At 38.9% G+C, this 20,118-nt stretch overlaps 1 protein-coding gene across 1 annotated transcript in view; it reads left to right on the forward strand.

The window, feature by feature from the left end:
* tcn2 (transcobalamin II) overlaps positions 1–20,118 on the forward strand; it is a 76,094-nt gene that overhangs the window by 19,768 nt on the left and 36,208 nt on the right. The window contains exons 2-4 of the mRNA XM_028808434.2: positions 9,855–9,932; positions 16,379–16,568; positions 17,792–17,949. Coding sequence (XP_028664267.1) covers positions 9,866–9,932; positions 16,379–16,568; positions 17,792–17,949 — 415 coding nt within the window. The 5' untranslated portion in view covers positions 9,855–9,865. The remainder of the gene's footprint in view (positions 1–9,854; positions 9,933–16,378; positions 16,569–17,791; positions 17,950–20,118) is intronic.

Consider the following 20,118-nt stretch of genomic DNA (forward strand, 5'->3'; position numbering starts at 1 on the left):
GGCCACTAACCTGTCCATGACCCTGCCTGACTGCTGTGTCGGTGTATAGGAGAGTAATAGATCCCGCTACAATAAATCAACATGCTGTTCCTGTTTCATCTGAGTAAAGCTGTTTTTGTTAAAGTACTGAGACTCAGCCTTGTGTTTTGGGGTGCAAGACAGTGATTCATGCGTTACAAGTATTATAGAATGATTTACTGGAAGTTAGTGGTTGCCACTTCAGTCTCCTGATGGCCCAAAAACATATACTGTTGAGGTTGCATTAGTAGAGGCACAGATCCTTGAAGAAGCGTATGTTAAAAGAGACAAACACATCAATGACACTAAGAACCTCCTGTCACCACAACAATCAATTTATTGAACTTTAGAATATATCCACTTTCTTTTTGCTGTTCATGAAAATGGCACAGAACTTTAACACAGGACTGAAGAAGTAACAATCACTTATCCTCCACCACCTCTATGGCAAGACTTTGGTGATGCCCTTTAATGACAAGGAAAAGCTTCTGAACTCTCAGAATTTCTTGCCAAACCACCATCAAAACAAGGGCTTCAGGCTAAGGACTGCATACTCCAATGCACACTCACAATTCAATACATTGGCATCTAAAGAAAACCAGGCCTGCCCATCTGTTTAAGCAGATCTTCAGATATATCTGACCTTGCAGCATATATGGTTTATCATGATCTTTTAAAAGGAGGACTTAAAATGTATGGCAATCAGTCAGTAAATTACCTCTCCTGTATATCTAGTTTTCACAATGCCACAGAAGGACTGAAACTCAAACCAAGTGAAGAACTAGACCATCTTATTAAGTGGTTTGATGGTGAGTCACTGCAGCTTGCTCAAAGCAGCAGAGCAGTTCATGTCCATCACCCACTATCTGGCCTGAAAAATGGGTTGTGAAAGACTAGATAATCGTTACAACCCTCCAGAAGCCTGGACTTGGCTTTCTTAATACAGCCAGGGGAATAAATCCTTTTTTGGAGAAGCTGACCCACAATTTTCATGAGAAATTGATTTCTCAGGGCTTATGGTACAACAGAGAAAATCATATACAATGTCCTCCATTCTCATTCTTTTTAAATTTTGTGTGTTGCTATGAAGAGATGGGAAACGAGCCCAGCTTTGCTCTCCTAGCCTCTAGCGCAGGGTCATTCTGGAGTGAAATGTCCTTTTCTAAACCATGGAAACGCAACAATTCCATATCAGTTAATAAAACAACTATTGGTGACATTTTTACGACCTGACTCCACTGAAAAATCCCTAGAGGATCCAACCAAAAAGTGTCCATCATATCCATCCACCTGAAGATGCACACAACCATCCTCATCCCAGAGTTATTGCTAAAAGCATTCCACCTTTTGATCCCTGTGCTGAGATTCTCCTGTTGCTTGGCAGAGACATTATAGTGTACATGCACACAAAGAAGCCAGTGCAGTGAACAAAATAATGTACCCTATGGCAAACTTTTGGATCTCGGAAGGGCCATTGTCTGTGATGTCTGTTTGAGGGCACCTACAAGTCCTCTTTGGGAGTCTACAAAACCAACACCCTTAAGAATGGATGTCCAAGCTACTTCAAACCTCCATGCTTTTTGCATGACAGAGAAGCTCTGAAGTGAGAAGTTCAAACCTACTCCTGTCACCTTTACTAGTCATCATCTGAATGACTGAAGATAACAGGCTATCACCTTCTGTTGAAGACAAGACTATCCTCCACATAATGAATACAGAAATTTACAAGGATAATTCAGACAACTTGGTGGAGCCTCTTTCAGCAGTTCCTTCCAAACAGAGAACAGGGCTTATTTTTGGGGTAGGGCTTATAGTACAGAGCAGCCTGAAAATCATGCTAGGGCTAATTTTCAGAGTAGGTGTTATTTTCGAGGAAACACTGTAGAAAGGCTTTTCTACATTGATGGCCTGAAATAAATTTCCTGTGTTTCTGGGGCCATTGATGTACTTAAAACAACTCAAAATATGTTAGCTCAGTCCAATCTAAGACTGCTAAGATTGCATCCTACATCACTTGAAGTGATGCATGCCTTTACAGGAGAAAACCTAGCCAGCAATCTCTTTGACCTTGACTTTGGCCAACACCTGCCTTCCATGCGGTGCAGTCTATGCCTTCAATGGGATTTAACAAAAAACACATTAACTTTTCTAGCAGCTGCCTGTGAGAAGCCCTTCATGTGGTGTGTTGTGTTATCTACAATCCGCAGCCTGTTTGATCCCTTTGGATTTGCTGCTCCTTTATGCATACAAGACGTGTAATTTGAGAGAACTTACCTACAGTGCATGTGAATGGCATGGAATACTTCCCTGTAAGAAGCACAAGGAATGGTGGAAGTGGAGCAACTCTCTTGAACATCTTAAAGAACTGACAATTCTCAGACTTCACAGATCACTTTCATCTTTGTCAACTCAAAAGAAAGAGATATGAGATTCAGGAGGACTCTACATTAAAAAGCCAGACTGGAATTTGATTAAATGCATATTTGACAGGCCACAGTGCTTCTGGGAGAATGTCATTTGGACAGATGAGGCAAAACTGGAGCTTCTTGGCAAATGACATAGGCTCTGTGTCCATAGACGAAATAAATTAGGCTTTCAAAGAAAAGAATAATATAACTACTGTGAAATGTGGTGGAGGCTTAGTTATATTTTGGGGCTGCTTTGCTCTTCTGACCTGGAATCTTTATAAGGAAAACACTAACATTTCAAGACTATCAAGACATTCTGGAGTGAAACATATTGCCCATTATCAGGAAGCTCTGTCTCAGTCACAGGTTATGGACCTTCTCACAGGATAATTACTCAAAACACACAGCTAAAAGAACCCAAGGATGTCTAAGAACAAAACATCGGTCTATTCTGAAGTGGCCTTCGATAAGCCCTGATTTGAATCCAATCTAACATCTATGGAAAAAAACTGAAATGTGCAGTGTGGATATGGCACCCTTCAAACCTGACACAGCTGGAGCAGTTTGCTCAGGAAGAGTGGGCTAAACTACGTGTTGACAGGGGCAGCAGTCTTACTGAGAGCTACAGGAATCTCTTGTTTCCAAAATATTGGGATAATAGTCCCATTATTTCATTTATGTACATTTTCGTTTGTGTTATTATTTGAAATATTCTGTTGAATAAAAACCCTAAAGCAAAGTCTGATTTTTGGTAAATATGTAATAAACAATGATGGGTTCCAGTTACTTTTGTCAATTTCAAGTTCTTTTAGAGACAATTGTGAGTTGCTATTTTGTGGAGGGATACCAACAAATTTGTCCACATCCGTGTGCTTCTCACTCAGAAGGCTGGAGTACCTTCTGCACTCCCAGCGCAGTTAAATGATGGAGATTTTTACAATCACCAATGGCATCAAGTACAGAACTTAGCTAATACGTTTTGGTAATGGTGGAAATAGAAATGCGTCCATATCCTTGAGAGTCTTCACAAATAGAGACACAAAAAAACAAATCTGAAGGAAGAAAATGCAGTGAATATGAAGGACAATCAGGTTGAGAGGTACAAATGGCCTAATGGACTTGTTACAAAATTTCCCAATGAAGACAGGAAAGTGAGGGAGGTGAAGATTGTCAAAGATGACGCATGTAAGTTTTTCCTGAGACCTGTCTCTGGGGTTGTTACACTGGTATCTGGGGACACAGATCGATGAACGTTATTATATTTTACATGGTTGAATGCGTTTGTTAAGTTTGCATTACCTTAACATCTTACAGTTGCTAGGCAGTGAGCATTCTGCACTTCATTTAAATTCTTTCTTGGGGGCCTCTAGTGGTTAGATTAAGTATTGCCTTACATTGTTATTAAGACTCCAATTTGAAGAAAGCAGCATATGGAGAAGCAGGTGGCAGACATCTGTTTCCTTCTGCTCTTTATTTGCCCTTGCAAAGGTATAACCTGCAATATTTTGTTTTTTTCTATCAGGATATACACTGTTTTAAGTTTTAGTTGTTCATATTGCAGTTTTGCAAATGTTTAGTTTGTATTTTTAATGAAATAAAATTGATGCCTAGTCTTATGCACAGGTATATGAAGCGGCAGGATGTCCTTCCCCTAAGGAAGGGTAAGGTAAGTTTTGTAACTGTAATCTAAACAGTTTAACGGGGTAGTGATGACAAATTATTTTGTATTACACTAGGGGGCTCTGCCCCCTGCTTGCTTCGCTCGCCAACCCCCAAGCGGGCGCTACGCACTAGCCACTTCGCGGCTCTGCCACTCGTGTATGGGGAAGCGGATGTGCAATTTAAACAGATTATTTTCATGGGAATTGTTACATATGCATAATAGACCTAAATATTTTACACTACAGTGAGTAATTAACCATAGTTAAAAATAGTAAAACGTATTAAATTGAAAGAAAATTGTTTCATGTTGCGTTAGAGGTATTCGTTGTGTTATATGTTTTCATTCTGTTTGGCTTTGAGAATAACATGCCAATACTTTTTAAACTTATACTTTGGCTGTAAAACTTCAGTAAAAACAATATTTGGAATTAACTTTTTGTCAATACCGCATTGAATTTTGATTCAGCGTTTGGAGTTACATCTTGACAACGTATAACTGCCCGTGGGTGAATATCGTTTCTTTCTCTCTAATAAATAAACTGACTTTTTCGAATGTTTGTCCCTGTGGTTTGTTAATTGTCATAGCAAAAGCTATTCTAACGGGAAACTGTTAAAGTTTTAATATGAATGGCATATCAAGATCTCCTTTGGTGTCTAATGTTAACTGCTGAAGATGTACTACATTACATTACATGTCAGAATTATTTAACCAATTTCAAATACAACTAATCTTGTTCTATTGCATAGCTCATCACTCATACATAAACTACGCAATAACATTATGGTATAGCCTTCTTTCAACAGTAATTTGGGTGGTGGAAGACTGGATGGTATTAACGGTTGTGGATCTTCTATGGGATATTTTTTTTTTTGTTCTTTATTTCGCCTTATACAGTTTCTTGTATTAGGAATTTGTTAGTTTTCACATACCCCTTGGGGTCAGAGCACAGGGTCAGCCATTGTACAGTGCCATTACAGGTTAAGGGTCTTGGTCAAGGGCCCAGCTGATATTTTAATCTTCCACACAATCACCACCAACTGTTTCAGCATAGTCCATTGATACTCATTTAACCAATTTGCTGTGTAACCAATTGACAATTTTCGCATTAATTCATTTGACTTCATTGTTTCTTGGTGCTAGGATTGCCCATATAGTCATTTCTTCTTTTGATAACCCTTCGGGATGAAATTCTTCAATAAGATTTGGACATAATAAGTCTTCTTTTATTGGGAACTTAAAGTGAGGAAAACATAAAAATTTATAAGAGCTGAGAGCGCAGGAACTGTGTCTGACAAAATCATTCACACAAATGAGAGGTGAGAGAACCGTGGGGGTGGGCCGTTAACCGTAAATGGTTGAGAGGAGGGCGGGACTTGAAAAAATCTCTTGGCAATAGTCTCGTCTTGTGGGACTTGAAAAAGTCTCTTGGCAATAGGCTTGTCTCAAGATTTTCTTTTACAATAGAGAGATGTAAAGTATGTTTAAGGAAGAATGTATACTGGCAAGAGTCTGGCAGACATTTGTTTTATTACAGTTTCACACAACTTTCGTTAAAACTTGGGCTGCTATTTGATTAAAATTTTTAATCTGAGTTATTCAAACGATTACAATTTTTAATCAAATTTAGCTGAATATCAATCACAATTTATCATACTTCCTTCAATCATATTAATATTTTTCTATAAAGTAGAAGAATAGTGGTTAATTCTAGTTAAAAACAGTTTTAATAATTGCTTGCCTATGCATATTAAATTTATTTCAGCTAGTTTATTGAACACTTTTGTGTCACAGAAATAATGAACACCAAACCTCCAAACAGGGTTGCTATAATATTTGGGAAAACCAATATGTATGGTTTGGACTGGAATGTTGGAAGAATACATACCACAATCACTAACAATTACACAAACAATTACATATTAAAAAACAAACATATAATGCTGGTGCAGCTTTTGTGCACAATCAGCACTGTTAGAGCTCCTGTTGTGCTTAACTGTGTGATACACACAGGTCAACTCCACAACTGTTGCCTGGAGAAGAGAAGTTATTAATTAGATTCTCAATTAAATATGTATAGGTTAGGCTTTTAAACAGCGAGGAATAGACTGAAAAACCTTCTAAATTTGATAGGGTCATTTATGCTGTTTAGGTGCTTAGATATGTGTAGCACCTGCACTGTGCTGTTTCAGGTAAGATGTTCCTCCATGGGTGACCAATATAGCTCCATGGCAAATGTATTTGTCACCAGGGACAGGGATGACCCACTGATATTCTGTCTCGCATTTAAACCTATACCTTGACAGCCTCTTATGTTTCAACAGCTAATTTGCATTGTGTGTATTGTCTTATTCTGGATGTTACGCTATGCTGTACAATGTGACTTTTTTTTTTTTTTTTAATGTCGATATGTGAATGCAGCATAATGGCAATAATGACACTGATGTGCTAATTCACTCAGTTTACAGTGCTTGTTTGTCTGCATCATTAGCACGACACTAAGTTGAGACTCATTCATGCCATTTCTATAACAGGTTTGATTTTATTTGTTCTTATGTTATTCTCTATACTTTGAAGAGCTAGTGTATATATTAACTGATGTGCACGAAAATACAGGTCAAATCATGTTCTTTACCGATTTCAATACACTACTCTGTGTTTTATGTTCCAATACAAGATGATTGCGCATTGAAAAGGGGTGAATGGCAACTGTGCTAGTGTGTGTGGATGAAGACCATTATCAAGAAACAACAGAAGAGACAATAAAGCGCTATTAATAGACTTTGATTTACTTGGTGCTGTTTCATTAAGTGTGAAGCACTGTCCGTTTGACAAGATTAAAATAACGCATGTAGGCGTTGCATTAAAAAAAAACTTAACCTCAGAAATTTTTCAAATTAAGCCTCTTGAGTTCAACCACTGTCTTGGGTGTTTGTTTGTCTTTGGCTCATTGCATAATTATGTATGTAAGTGCCTAACGAGAGCTGAAGAGCCACTCATGATAAGTTTGCTTGAGATGACTTTTGGGGTGGGTAATAAAAGAGGGATGGACTTTATAGAGTTTCTGCCTAAATCTCATTTAGAAATTTTCACATGCTTTAAAACCATAGCCATGAGGACTGGTGCATTGTATGTTCTAGGTATCAATCCGTAAATTTTATTTTCCAGGGAATTTCAATATTTATTCTATGTGGTTTGGCATTATGTCATTAGCATGCAGTATCCCTTGCCATAAGCTCAAGGGTGAGAAGCTGTTTGCCTCTATCAACTACTCCTTACAGGGACACTACAATACATTTTACATGATGTGCAAGTTTTTAAAGTGTTCTTTCTCATTTTGCTTATGGTATACTTGCTAACATTGCATGGTACTATATCTACTGTATACTGGGCAGTCTAATACTTCCAGTTCTCAAGATCATTCACACCAGTTCAGCCTGTAGTATAAGTTACATATGGTATCTTTCAAATATGAATTCATTGCTTAATTCCATCCATCCATTTTCCAACCCGCTGAATCCGAACACAGGGTCACGGGGGTCTGCTGGAGCCAATCCCAGCCAACACAGGGCACAAGGCAGGAACCAATCCTGGGCAGGGTGCCAACCCACCGCAGGACACACACAAACACACCCACACACCAAGCACACACTAGGGCCAATTTAGAATCGCCAACCCATCTATCCATCCATCCATTTTCCAACCCGCTGAATCCGAACACAGGGTCACGGGGGTTTGCTGGAGCCAATCCCAGCCAACACAGGGCACAAGGCAGGGAACCAATCCTGGGCAGGATGCCAACCCACCACAGGACACACACAAACACACCCACACACCAAGCACACACTAGGGCCAATTTAGAATCGCCAACCCACCTAACCTTAATTCTAATTGTTTTAATTCTAACTGCTCTTTAATGTTGTATCTTTACTCTAAAGTTGAAATAGTTGTTGTGGTTGCTATTTTCATTTAATTTCCCTTCATTATAATTAAGTAAGATTCTACTCATGAGTTCCTGTCTGATTACAAATAGAGTATGGGTTAAGAGAGTTGGACATCTCCTGACTCTCTTTCCTTTAATTTCTGAAAATCATCTTTCTACAACCTTATACAGCTATATGATGGTAGAATGAACTTGTTTGGTGTTGCTTGGATGGAAGCTCTGACTTGATTTCCACATGGATTTTTTTTGTGTGTGTAGGTGTATGTGATGGTCTGTGTCAGCTCCCAGTTGCTTTTGGGAGCCTCTTGAACCCAAACTGTTGAAAATCATGAATCAAGATGAGCTGGGCAAATGAGGACACACACGTAAAGCAAATATTAGGTGCATAAGTAATAAGAGCTTTTATTAAAATCAATCAAAAATTCAACATCAGCGTACAATTAGTGCAGTGCATCCCATTCTTCAATGAATAAATAAATAAATAAATAGTCCATAAAAACCAGTGAATGTGGAGGTAAAAAAAATAAATAATCTGATAAAACAAAGTTACATTCCACTAGGCAAGATACAGTTCTAAAGAAAACTCAGTCCCTGGTGCATCCTTTGTAAGACCGATGACTTTTCAAATGGGACCCTGCAGAAAAAATAGACACCCTCCAGAGTGGTACAGCCAATCTTTCCTCATAGGCTTGGGTCCTTGCTGTTCCATGGACTCCCAGCAAGTCACCATGCCGAGCTTCATACCTCCCGCTCTTGCTGCCACTCCTTGGCCTTACATGAGAGCAGGCATTGGGCCACTCCAGCTAACCCAATAATGCTCAGCCAAGTAGACCTCTTCAGCCCCCAAATGTTTCCCTACACTGCTCCAAGGGGCTCTCCTCCCGGATGCCTGCCTCTTTCCTTCTTCGTGATCCTACCCTTTCTTTTCATTTTGTTTTCAACCTCTGATCTCTCCATCTGTCTCTTTCTCAGTCCTTCCTTATCTGCTGTGCCTGTTCCTTTATATCTTGCCTGTACGAATGGGTGTAGGTGTGATACTGTGTTACCTCCAAGGTACGAATGAGGCACCTGACTGATCCGCCTACCTCCGCACATGTGTGCGTGATCAACTAAGCACCCACACCCGATTGGAGCCTGCACTTCACAGAGCACGATTATTTATTTAAAACTTGCAGAGCACCACAGACCACTGATCACAGTGTGCCTTCTCTCCTTTGTGATTAAGTTCTGCAATGCCGTTCTGTGGGATGGGGAGAGGGCGATGTTTACATTTGGTGAGTGTTTTTAAATGTATTAATGTTTTCATTGTCATGTCTGAGTTGCTGTAATTTGTATTTGCATGTCTATTTAATAAAAAGTTGATAAAAAATTATGACTCTAAAATCTTCGCAGTTTACTAAGTCATAAAGTCAAGTTGAATAGAAACTTTGAGGTAAATGGCTTATGAACCTCAAATGTTTTGCTCATTTTTCCCACACTGGCTGAAAGTTGGTCAAAATGTAATGTGCTGAAATTTGTTTGGTGTCACCTCAGTTTTTGGGGAATAAAGTGACACATTCTTCATTAAGAAATAAGAAAGTAGTTTATTTAAATTATTAAACACCTCTATACAGTATAAGAACACTTGATGAAAGCACAACATCAGTTTTGTTTTAACTGTGCTGTATCTTTATGTGTAGTGCAAAGCAGGTAAATTACCAGATTAAATGTTTTTTTTTCAAATCTCTTACAGTTATGAATACAAAATGAATGACCAAATATGACATTGTCAGGATTCATTTAAGTGAATAATTGTATGCCAATAATTATGTACTTTTTTCTGCAGACTGTGACAAGATGATGCTCAGTTTCCTTTTTGTAACTGTGGCTGTCAGTTTCATTTCTGTAAATGGAAAACAGTGCCGTAAGTAACTGCTTAATTTCTAATATAAAAGGCAAATGATTAGGACCATCAAAAAAAGAAATTTTACAACATGATTATATCTCCATGCATAACTATTATCACTTCTGTCTTTATTTATAGCTAAAGGCTGGTTGATTAAAAAGGATATTTGTTAGCATGTGGGCAAAAGAAAGTTGCAGATGAATGAAGTAAACACATCTTGACTGATTATAACATTGTACTCTCAAGTGACTGACTTCTAAAGATACAGCAGAAAAGAATACTGACAATCTTTGAAAGGAACATGTTTGTTTATGCAATTAGTATTAATAAATGGAATAACTTTTTGAGCATCCAGAAGTAATACATAAACGTAGAGTTGTCATACAAGTACTTATACACCTGCACAGCTATATTGTCATTTTGCGGACACTGTGGAGATTACGTCCCTTCTTTTCTGCCCTCTTGGCATAAATCGGAGTTTGCACCGGAGTCCCCGATTCCGCGGGTGTGGCCCTCCCTTGGGAGCGAGGCGGAATGTAAATGGAGAGAGGGTGCTGGATTGTGTGCACTTTCAAGCCCCTTGTCAATGGCTCATAAGGGAGAGGTAGTTGTAAATGGATTTAAAGTGGAAGCTCTTTTTGATTCCGGCAGCAACATTTCCATTGTTGATCGCCGGTACGTACAACCGCGACAGTGGTTAAAAATAAAGACCAGTATTACCTGTGTGCACAGGGATCTCTGCTTTTGTAAATCCACCCGATGTTTCATCGGCCAGGGAGGATCAGTAAAAAGAATCACCATTGCGGTCCTCCCAAATCCACCTTTTGCTGTGATTCTCTGATTCTCGGGTGGGACTGGTCTGATAGTAAAAGCGGTGAAGTACTGACCCCTCCTAAACCTAATTTGGCCCTAGTAACAGATGGGAATCCTCCGTCTCAGGTTGTCTCCACACCGTGTACTCAGCCGGCAGAGAGAGATATGGGAGACCAAGAGGAGGATGGGGAGCTTCCCGGGCTGTCGCAGACCATTGCATCATCTGTCCGCGTCTCGACGGAGCGGGATGACTCCTTGCCCCTTGAGGTCAGACTGGACCCTCTCTCAGACCTAAGCTTCCAATTTAGACAAACACTGGCCTCATTTAAAAGGGAACAGTGGAATGATGATTCCCTTAAATTTGCAAAGAATGCAGTGGTTCTCGTCAACGGCCAAGGCACCCATCAGTCCATACCACAGGGGCCCCACTTTGTTGGGGGGGGGGGGGGTGTGAAAGCTGTTGCTAATCCCACGAACCTTCCGGCAGCAGGTTTGTGAGTTAGCCCATGCCCACCTCCTAGGAGATCACTTGGGCACTAAGAAAACATTAGAGCGTATCAAGCTCCGATTCTATTGGCCAGGAATTAACAAGGAGGTTCGCTGCTTCTGTATCTCTTGTCCAGAGTGTCAGTTGTGGCAAATTCCTAGGAGGGACTGTGCTCCTGTTGTTCCTGGTGTGGCTTGCGCCACCACCATCTACTCAAAGCACCATGATGTTCCAACAATGATGGATGGATTAAAAGCCAAAAGTCTGTATGACCATCAGCATCAAGTGACTCCGTGAGAACCCTAACTACAAAGAGGACTATTTCATTTATGTTAGGTAGAATGCCCAGAGGGGACTGGGCGGTCTCGTGGCCTGGAACCCCTACAGATTTTATTTTTTTTTCTCCAGCTTTCTGGAGTTTTTTTTTTTTTTTTTTCTGTCCACCCTGGCCATTGGACCTTACTCCTTTTCTATGTTAACTAATGTTGCCTTATTTTTTCTTATTTTGTCTTTTATTTTTCTGTTCTTCATTATGTAAAGCACTTTGAACTACTTTTTGTATGAAAATGTGCTATATAAATAAATGTTGTTGTTGTTGTTGTGCCTAATTCCTTAGCCTACACATTATTATTATTATCATTATTATTATTATTACTTCTTCAGGTGCTGATTAATTAACAGGTCCATACTGGGACCTCAGAATCATTGCTGCTTGTTAGAGCTTCGCTGATGCCAAAATACCAGCTGCAGGGTCATCAAAAACAAAAATTTTAACACTAGTACTACTAGTACTGACACTAATAATAAGAATATAAAATACTACTACTATTAATAGTAAAATAACAACTACTTAAAATTACCTACACTTACAAATTTATCTAAGCTTCATTTTTTCCTTCCAATAACAGCTGATAGCAATAGCAATAAATAATAAATCAGTAATGTTAGCAAATAATAAAATTAACCAACAATTGATGTTAATCTGTTTTTGTATGTCAAAGTTGCTTGCATGGTGCTTTTCCACAATTCTAGTAATTCAATAACTAACTAGGAAGAAAGAGGGCCTGTGTATTGGTTGAATTTGCGTATATGTCCTCAATATGGCAACAATATTCAGAGAACCTAATACAGTATGTCAAACATTAGCAGCCTTTAACAATGTGTAGAGGTCCTGATGTCTACCTGTATATGATGGTAATATATAATCCTCAACCATGCATCAGATAGCTACTGTAACATCAGATAATACCAATTGTACCAATTGGCCAGACAAAGGGACCAAGCGGGGAAGGATGTGCTGCAAATCAGGGTGATAAAGGATGCCCATGGAAATTTGCTGACAAATGGGGAAGAATGTGTTGAAAAGGAGGAAGGAGTACTTTGAATGACTTATGAATATAGGTATATATATATATATATATATATATATATATATATATATATATATATATATATATATATATATATAATATATATATATATTTGCAGTTGGAGATCCACAAAGGGAGAAAAAACAAATCACGTATCATAAAATAGTTTTATTCCTGAGCTTTCAACCCCTATCAGGGGTCTTCATCAGAGGATAATGCTTAGACTTACAAGAATCAAAGGCAATATATAGCAACACATTCAGTATTGGGGGGGGGGGGGGGGGGGGGGGGGGGGGGGGGTTATGGCGGTGACTAAGTCAGTATGATCAAGGAGGGGGGGGGGTGTATCGTTTAATTAAAGTGCATATGTCCTTCTTAAGTTGGCATATGCTGGGTTTATGTCCAAGTGTCTGTTGATGGCGTTTTCATCTGATAGCCAAGACTCGGACAACTCTCTGGCGCTTTTTGTACTGGCCTTAAATTTTACTTTTACGTTGTCCCAGTTGAATGTGTGTCCTGTCGATTTAGTATGTGCATATATCAAAGATAGTGCATCCTTTCTTCTGATGGCGTTGCGATGTTCCTGTACACGTGTTGAAATTCTTTTTGACGTTTGTCCTATGTATACAGCTGAGCAAGAATTGCATGGAATACTATAAACTGCGTTTCGTGTTTCGGCTGTCGATTTCTTGTTTTTAGCATTAAACAGGACCATGCGCAGATTGTTGGTGGGTTTATGTGCTATTTTGATGCCCCACTTGGTCAGGGTGCGTGCCGTGCCTTCTGACACATTATGGTGATAAGGGAGTGAATGCCAGGTGGGGTGGGGGTTCTGATTTACGTCGCTTGTATGCTGATTCCTTTGGCGTCTGCTATGTAGACTCCGATTAATGAATGATTTTGAGTATCCGTTCGAGGTGAAAAGTTGAAACAGATAGCGTCTCTCATTAATTTTTGTTTCCTTGGTATTACAATGCGTGTGGACTCGTTTAAATAGGGTTTTCACGCAGCTCCGTTTATGAGATACCGGGTGATTGCTGGTGAAGTGTAGAATCTTGTCTGCGTAGCATTGTTTGCGGTAAACACTTGTGGTCAGGGTGGTGTCACTATTTCTTTTGATGTAAATGTCCAGGAAATTGATGTGTCGATTGTTTTCTTTTTCCATTGTGAACTGGATTGCAGGGAATATTGTGTTAATATGATTGAAGAACTCATTCAGCTGGTTCTTTCTTAATATGACGAATGTGTCGTCTACATAGCGTATCCAAATTTTGGGTGTAATCTGGGATAAAGCTATGTTTTCAAATCGTTGCATTACCAGTTCAGCTAGGAGTCCAGATAACGGTGATCCCATTGGCATGCCTTCTTTCTGTGTGTAATACTTGCCGTTGAAATGAAAGTGCGTTTTTTGGCAAAGTGATATTAGGTGCATTATGTCTTTGATGGACAGTTTGGTTCAGAAGTGTTGATGGAGAGGTGCAGAGAAGGTCAGAAGGAATTGCATTGCATGTTTGTGGACTTAGAGTATGACAGGGTGCCAAGATAGGAATTAAGGTATTGTACGTGGTAAGTCAGGATTAGCAGAAAAGTATACATGGGTAGTACAGGATATGTATGAAGACACTGTAACTGTGGTGAGGTGTGCAATTGGAAAGACAGCCTGATTCAAGGTGAGAGTGGAATTACATCAAGATTTGGCTCTGAGCTCTTTCCTGTTTGCAATGGTAATGGACGGGTTGACAGATAAGGACAGATGGGAGTCTCTGCGGACTATGATGTTTGTGAATGACATTGTGGTCTGTAGTGAGAGTAGACAGCAGGTTTAGGTGAACCTGGAGATGTGGAGGTACTCACTGGAGAGAAGAGAAATGAGAGTCCGTAGGAGTAAGACTGAGTACATGTGCATAAATGAGAGGGAAGGTGGTGGAAGGATGTGACTGCAAAGAGCAGAGTGGTGAAGGTAGACGAATTTAAATACTTGTGTTCACCAGTCTAAAGCAATGGAGAGTGCAGCAGAGAGGTGATGAAGAGAATGCAGACAGAAACTGAATTGCTGGCCCAGATTCCAGAGCTTCAGCCACAGGCCTCACCTTCCAAGCAGATCATTTAGGCACAATGTAATCTACCTTAGTATATAGAATCTAATATAAATCCTGGTATTGTTTTTAATATATGGCATCCATAAAATTTATAAATGTTTACACTCTTATATGCTTTCTATTAAATTACACTGCAACATTATACACATATACAGTATAATTGATCACCTTAGGACAAACACTGGTGTTGATGATGTTTATTGCACAATGCATACACATTATCATTATTAAGGGACTTGATAATTGCCACCCCACATGATCCCTCTACTGTGTTGCTACATCTTCTGTGCTGTCATGGGTAGACCCTTTGCTTGACCTTTGCTTTACTACTGTGTAATGGACAATTTCTATGTCTCGCCAAAACTGTGGAGATTTTACTTTATGGAAAACTAATGTATGCAGCACTGTACAACCAAACTTCCATGGTTTGCCTGGTGACTCTGGATACGTGAATGCATCAAGCTGCAACCATGGCACAGTAGCTGAGTGGCAAAAAGGCAGAATGATTGTAATCAAGCTGAAGGACAAGATTGTGACTAAGACTAAAAAGACTACACATTTTACAATTGTTTTGAGTAGCAGGGACTGTGTGTGAATTTATTAAAGAAAATTTCTATACATTTGTCTGTACATTTTTGCTTTGTTTTGAACATATTTGGAAATGAATGTCACTTGCCTAAGGTGCTATTTCAACTGTATCATCCTTTAGAGGGACTTGTGAACACACAATGTCACATCTAGAATCTACTTCTATAATTACTCCATTGGTTTTAAGTGGATAGCGCAATGCTCCCCTATAAAGGGAACAAGGAAGAGTATAGGAGTCACATGGAGAACTTTGTTTCTGGATGCAAAGAGAATTATCTGCAACTCAACTTCAGCAAAACCGAGTAAATGATTAATGGAATTCACCTCACTAAAGTTATATATTCCTTTCAAGGCATTTAAATGAAGCTCTCTCCTATAATTGACACTCTCTTGTCACTGGCAGTGCCTCTGAATATGACCCATCCTCTCATAACCATTTTTACTACAGCTGTTCGTGGTACTTGACAAAAAATATAAACAAATGAAAAATGAAATTGCCACTGGAGCTTGTTAGCTTTTCCCCTTGTTATGCTGTTTCTTCTTCTTGTACCAATGAATCTCCTGTGTTTGCTTATCCTGGGCTGTTGTGTACTTATCATTGACCATTCTTTCAATACCTTTTTATAAGTATTCCATGTCTTCGGCACAAAGGAACTTGCACCAGGTCATCTAGAAGGTGATCACAACTTACCAAAAGTATTTGGGACAGTTAATGCCTCTCCTTTCAGCATGGGGGTCCAGCCTAAAGAATGTGCATATTAAGTACTTGGAGCCTTTAACATTTATTGCATTCACTACTACATGGGTGTTTCTATATAAGTTAAGTAAGTTTTTTGAACACAGATATTTCCATTGAGGGACATGGGAAGCTGAAATTTATCTCCACATCATTCACACAGAAGCTCTGCAAAGAAAAAATATGACTCCTTTAATACTTTACACTGCACCATAATGATTCACATGGACATCAGCACTTTGAAGGAACACCACTGACCAATCATCACAGTGATTGTATGTTATTATTTAAAGACTCAACTGTCTTAATGTTTAGGTCTGACAGCCTTCTAACAACTGATGACTAACTTTGACCTATTTAAATTATTTTAGGAGTTCAAAGTGGAAATGAAAACCTGATTCTTTCCATCAACAAGAAGTTGCTAAGATCTTTGGGAAATAAGAACATTGCTCCCAATCCTAGCCTTTACATAGGTTTGCGACTTTCAGATGTTCATAATCAGAAGACTGAGCAAGAGTACCTAATTAGACTACAGGAGGACATGAAAGAGCCAACAGTCAGGTGAATATTTGGCATGTGCATTTATTCACAAACTATGAATATCTGTAGTAATTTAGATTTTAATAATTTTTTTAAGGAAGAAACAAATATGGTCCAGCATAGTATGGAGTTTAGTGCAGTGTACTCTAGTTTTGGACAAATACAGTGCAGCCAGGTCCCTGTCACAGCAGCAAGGGCTAATTTTCAGAGAGTCAATCAATTTGTGTACTAAGCAAAACCAAATCAAGCACAATTCTTTATTTCTTAGGGCTGTATGAACAGTGCAGTCTGGGAGAATATGGGAAGAAATACATGTACATAGTTTATACTTTGGCCACTTGATAATAGTGGAGATGTAGTAGTTAATATGTTCAAGAATAAAGGAAGAAAGGTTGTTCAGCTCTTTGGCCAGACATTTGGACTTTTTAATTGACAATTGGTTCCTGAAGATTTTTTTCCTTGTGGTCATTGTAGTTTGTAGATATATTTTCTGTAAGTACATACTCCCAACCTCTCTCTCTCTGGTATTATACTAATAAATATTTTCATTTGCAGTACCTATTATCATTTTTAGGAGCCTAAAGAAATGCATATACTTATTTAGATGGTATCAAAAATAATATTTTATGATACTTTTCTCATACTTTTATATCTTATCATATGATACTTTTTCATTTAATTAATAGAATGTTGTGTTTTATGTTTATCTATATTGTAAACAAAACACAAAAGAGAAGATAAAATGTTGAGGCTTCAGGTGAGAAAAGCCCCATTAATTTGATTGATGAATGGTGGTGTATAAGCACATTGCTTGCTACAGCTATTGCATTAGGAGTCAGTATGAAGTAGGAAGGTCCTTCTGCCTAATGTGAAGAAAAAAACAGAAGAGCTGATGGGACCTAAAACAGGGTGAACTGGTAGGAGGGTTCAGGCGAAAATCTGAGTTCTTCCTTTGGGTTGGTGACTTCTGGACTGTGAAGGAGACAGACAACTATTTCACCCTTCATATATTAAATAAACTTGTATTTTTCAATTTTATTTTTTAGTTGAGTTTGTATTTCTAAAATAGCATATAATGTGGCTTTATGTATCACACATTTTGCAGTGCAGTAGATGTATAATGGTTCATATATCAGCTTACTAAAATTAACTTATAAAATGCAAATGTGTTGTTAAAATAAATAGACTGATACTAACTCTGTATTAAGTAAATAATTCCCATGCCTCATTTTTGTCTTTCAAAGTTCAGCGTTGGGTTCTGATTCTCAGAGGAGTACTGGTCTGCTGGCCCTTCATACTTTGGCCCTTCGTGCTTCATGTGAAACGGCCAATAGTGCCAACATGAGGAAACAGTTACAGCAACTGAAGCATAGGATGCACCAGGAGAAGGAACACATCAGCAGTAACGGCTTTGTATATTATTTATTTATGAGAAGCAAGAATTAAGTGGTTTCAAAAATAGAAGTGTGAAAGCAGAAAATATGTGAATAAACAGCAACTGACACATTTGCCAGTGTAAATACTGCAATATATTAAAATGCTATTGACAACTGAAAATACTGAATGGAAATTAACAATATGACAACAACAACAACAACAACAACATTTATTTATATAGCACATTTTCATACAAAAAGTAGCTCAAAGTGCTTTACATAATGAAGAGAAGAAAAATAAAAGACAAAATAAGAAATTAAAATAAGACAACATTAGTTAACATAGAAAGGAGTAAGGTCCGATGGCCAGGGTGGACAGAAAAAACAAAAAAAAACTCCAGAAGGCTGGAGACATAGGAGTTGTACCACCCAGATTTATCTTGAGTCATAAGTACGCATTTCTCAGTACAAAATGTAAGACAGCATATGATAATAGTAATAAAAATTGAAACTTGGAAAGTACAGTATGTCAAACTATGAGAAAACTGGAAGAATGCAGTATGTTGCTTACATTGCAAAATGAAAACAAAATAAAAATGAGCAACCCTAGTGTATTATTAAATCTGTGCTCTTCTGGCGTCTTTTCATGATTAAGTCAAGACACTGAGCATCTCATAAATTGAACAGTTATTGAACCAATACTAAACCACACAAGAGAGGAAACACAAAGTAACAAATGGAACAACTATAGAAACAAAACACGATCAACAGAGTCACCTTGGCTCCTATTTTTTAATTTTGGTGGCTAATCCACTTGCCACTTCCTAAGAATTATCAATATGATCTTCTTGACTGTCTCAACCCTGGCTCCTTTCTCCTAACAGTGAGTCTTTGTGCTATAAGGTTCCAGACTCCATGAGCTCTGATTTGAGACCCTTTTATCATCCCCCTGTAACTCTTTATTAGCCAAGCCCTAGAATCCCTTGTTGGATCAGGATAGACCTGTATGACTAGGACACCGCCTAGTGATCCCTAATGTCTGTGAACCCCTGTCTTCAATGTAGCCTTTAAAATGTAATATTTCTCAGGCAGCTTATGTGCTCTGGTGTCTTGAGGTAAATTGCTTCATGTGGCACTATTTGGACCTACCTTAATGTGTCTAAAATTTTAACTTCCCAATAATGTACTTATTAGCTTAATGGAATGTGTGTGATGGTCCAGATTAGCTTCACCCTCCCTGATTGTTTCTGGGAGCCTCTTGAACCCAGAACCATTGATAACATACATTTGATGAGCTGGGTAAATGAGGACACATATAGTCAGCAAGGAGTTTGTATAAGGTGGGATATTTCTATTTACAAAAACAAAACATATCCAAAAGTGCTGTGCAGATTTCTTCAAATAGTCAATAAATAATTCATAAAATGATGTGTGAAGTGGAGATTAAAATAAATAATAATAAATCATCCGTTAATACGAGGTTAAAATTCTAGGCAGAATTTGTCCTTTAAAAAACAAACCCAAGCCACAGTGCCTACTGTCTAAAAAGTTATGCCTGCCCTGCTTACCCCAGACAGGATCTCTCCAGCCAGAGAACATGTTCATCAACAGGCGCAGTCAACCATAACATAGCTCAGTTCCACATTGCCAGTCCCTCAGCATTCAGTGGGACGCCACGCCAAGCCTTGCTCTGTCCCCCATCAGCAACTACAGCACAGCCTTAAGGCGGGAGCCCACATGGAGTCCTGTCGTCCATACTCCCAGATTACTCAGCAGGAGCCCTCTGTCCCTTGAGAGGTGGCCATGCACTATTATCGGGGCCATCTTCCCAACCACCTGGTTCCATTCCACTCAGAATAGTCTCTTGCCTCCATCTCTTTTCTTCTTGTCCTTTATCATTTGTTCTTTTCTCTTTTTTCTTGTTCCCCTCTGCTGTCCTCCACCTACTCTGAGATGTGACTGAAGCACTTGACTGACCTGCTCGCATTTGCATGTGAATGCATGATCAGCCAAGAACCTCAATCAACCTCACATCGCAGTGTTAAAACTCACACGTGTCTCTGCACTCACTTAGAGCTTGCACACTCCGGGACTGTGACCATTTATTATTCTGTGTTTATGGTTGCCAAAATCGAGCAGCTACTGAGTTGGAAGGTAGGATCCAGCATGAGTCAAAGGTGTAACAAAAGAAATTT

This window comes from Erpetoichthys calabaricus, chromosome 1 (assembly GCF_900747795.2).
Source record: "Erpetoichthys calabaricus chromosome 1, fErpCal1.3, whole genome shotgun sequence".
NCBI classification, from domain to species: Eukaryota; Metazoa; Chordata; class Cladistia; order Polypteriformes; family Polypteridae; genus Erpetoichthys; species Erpetoichthys calabaricus.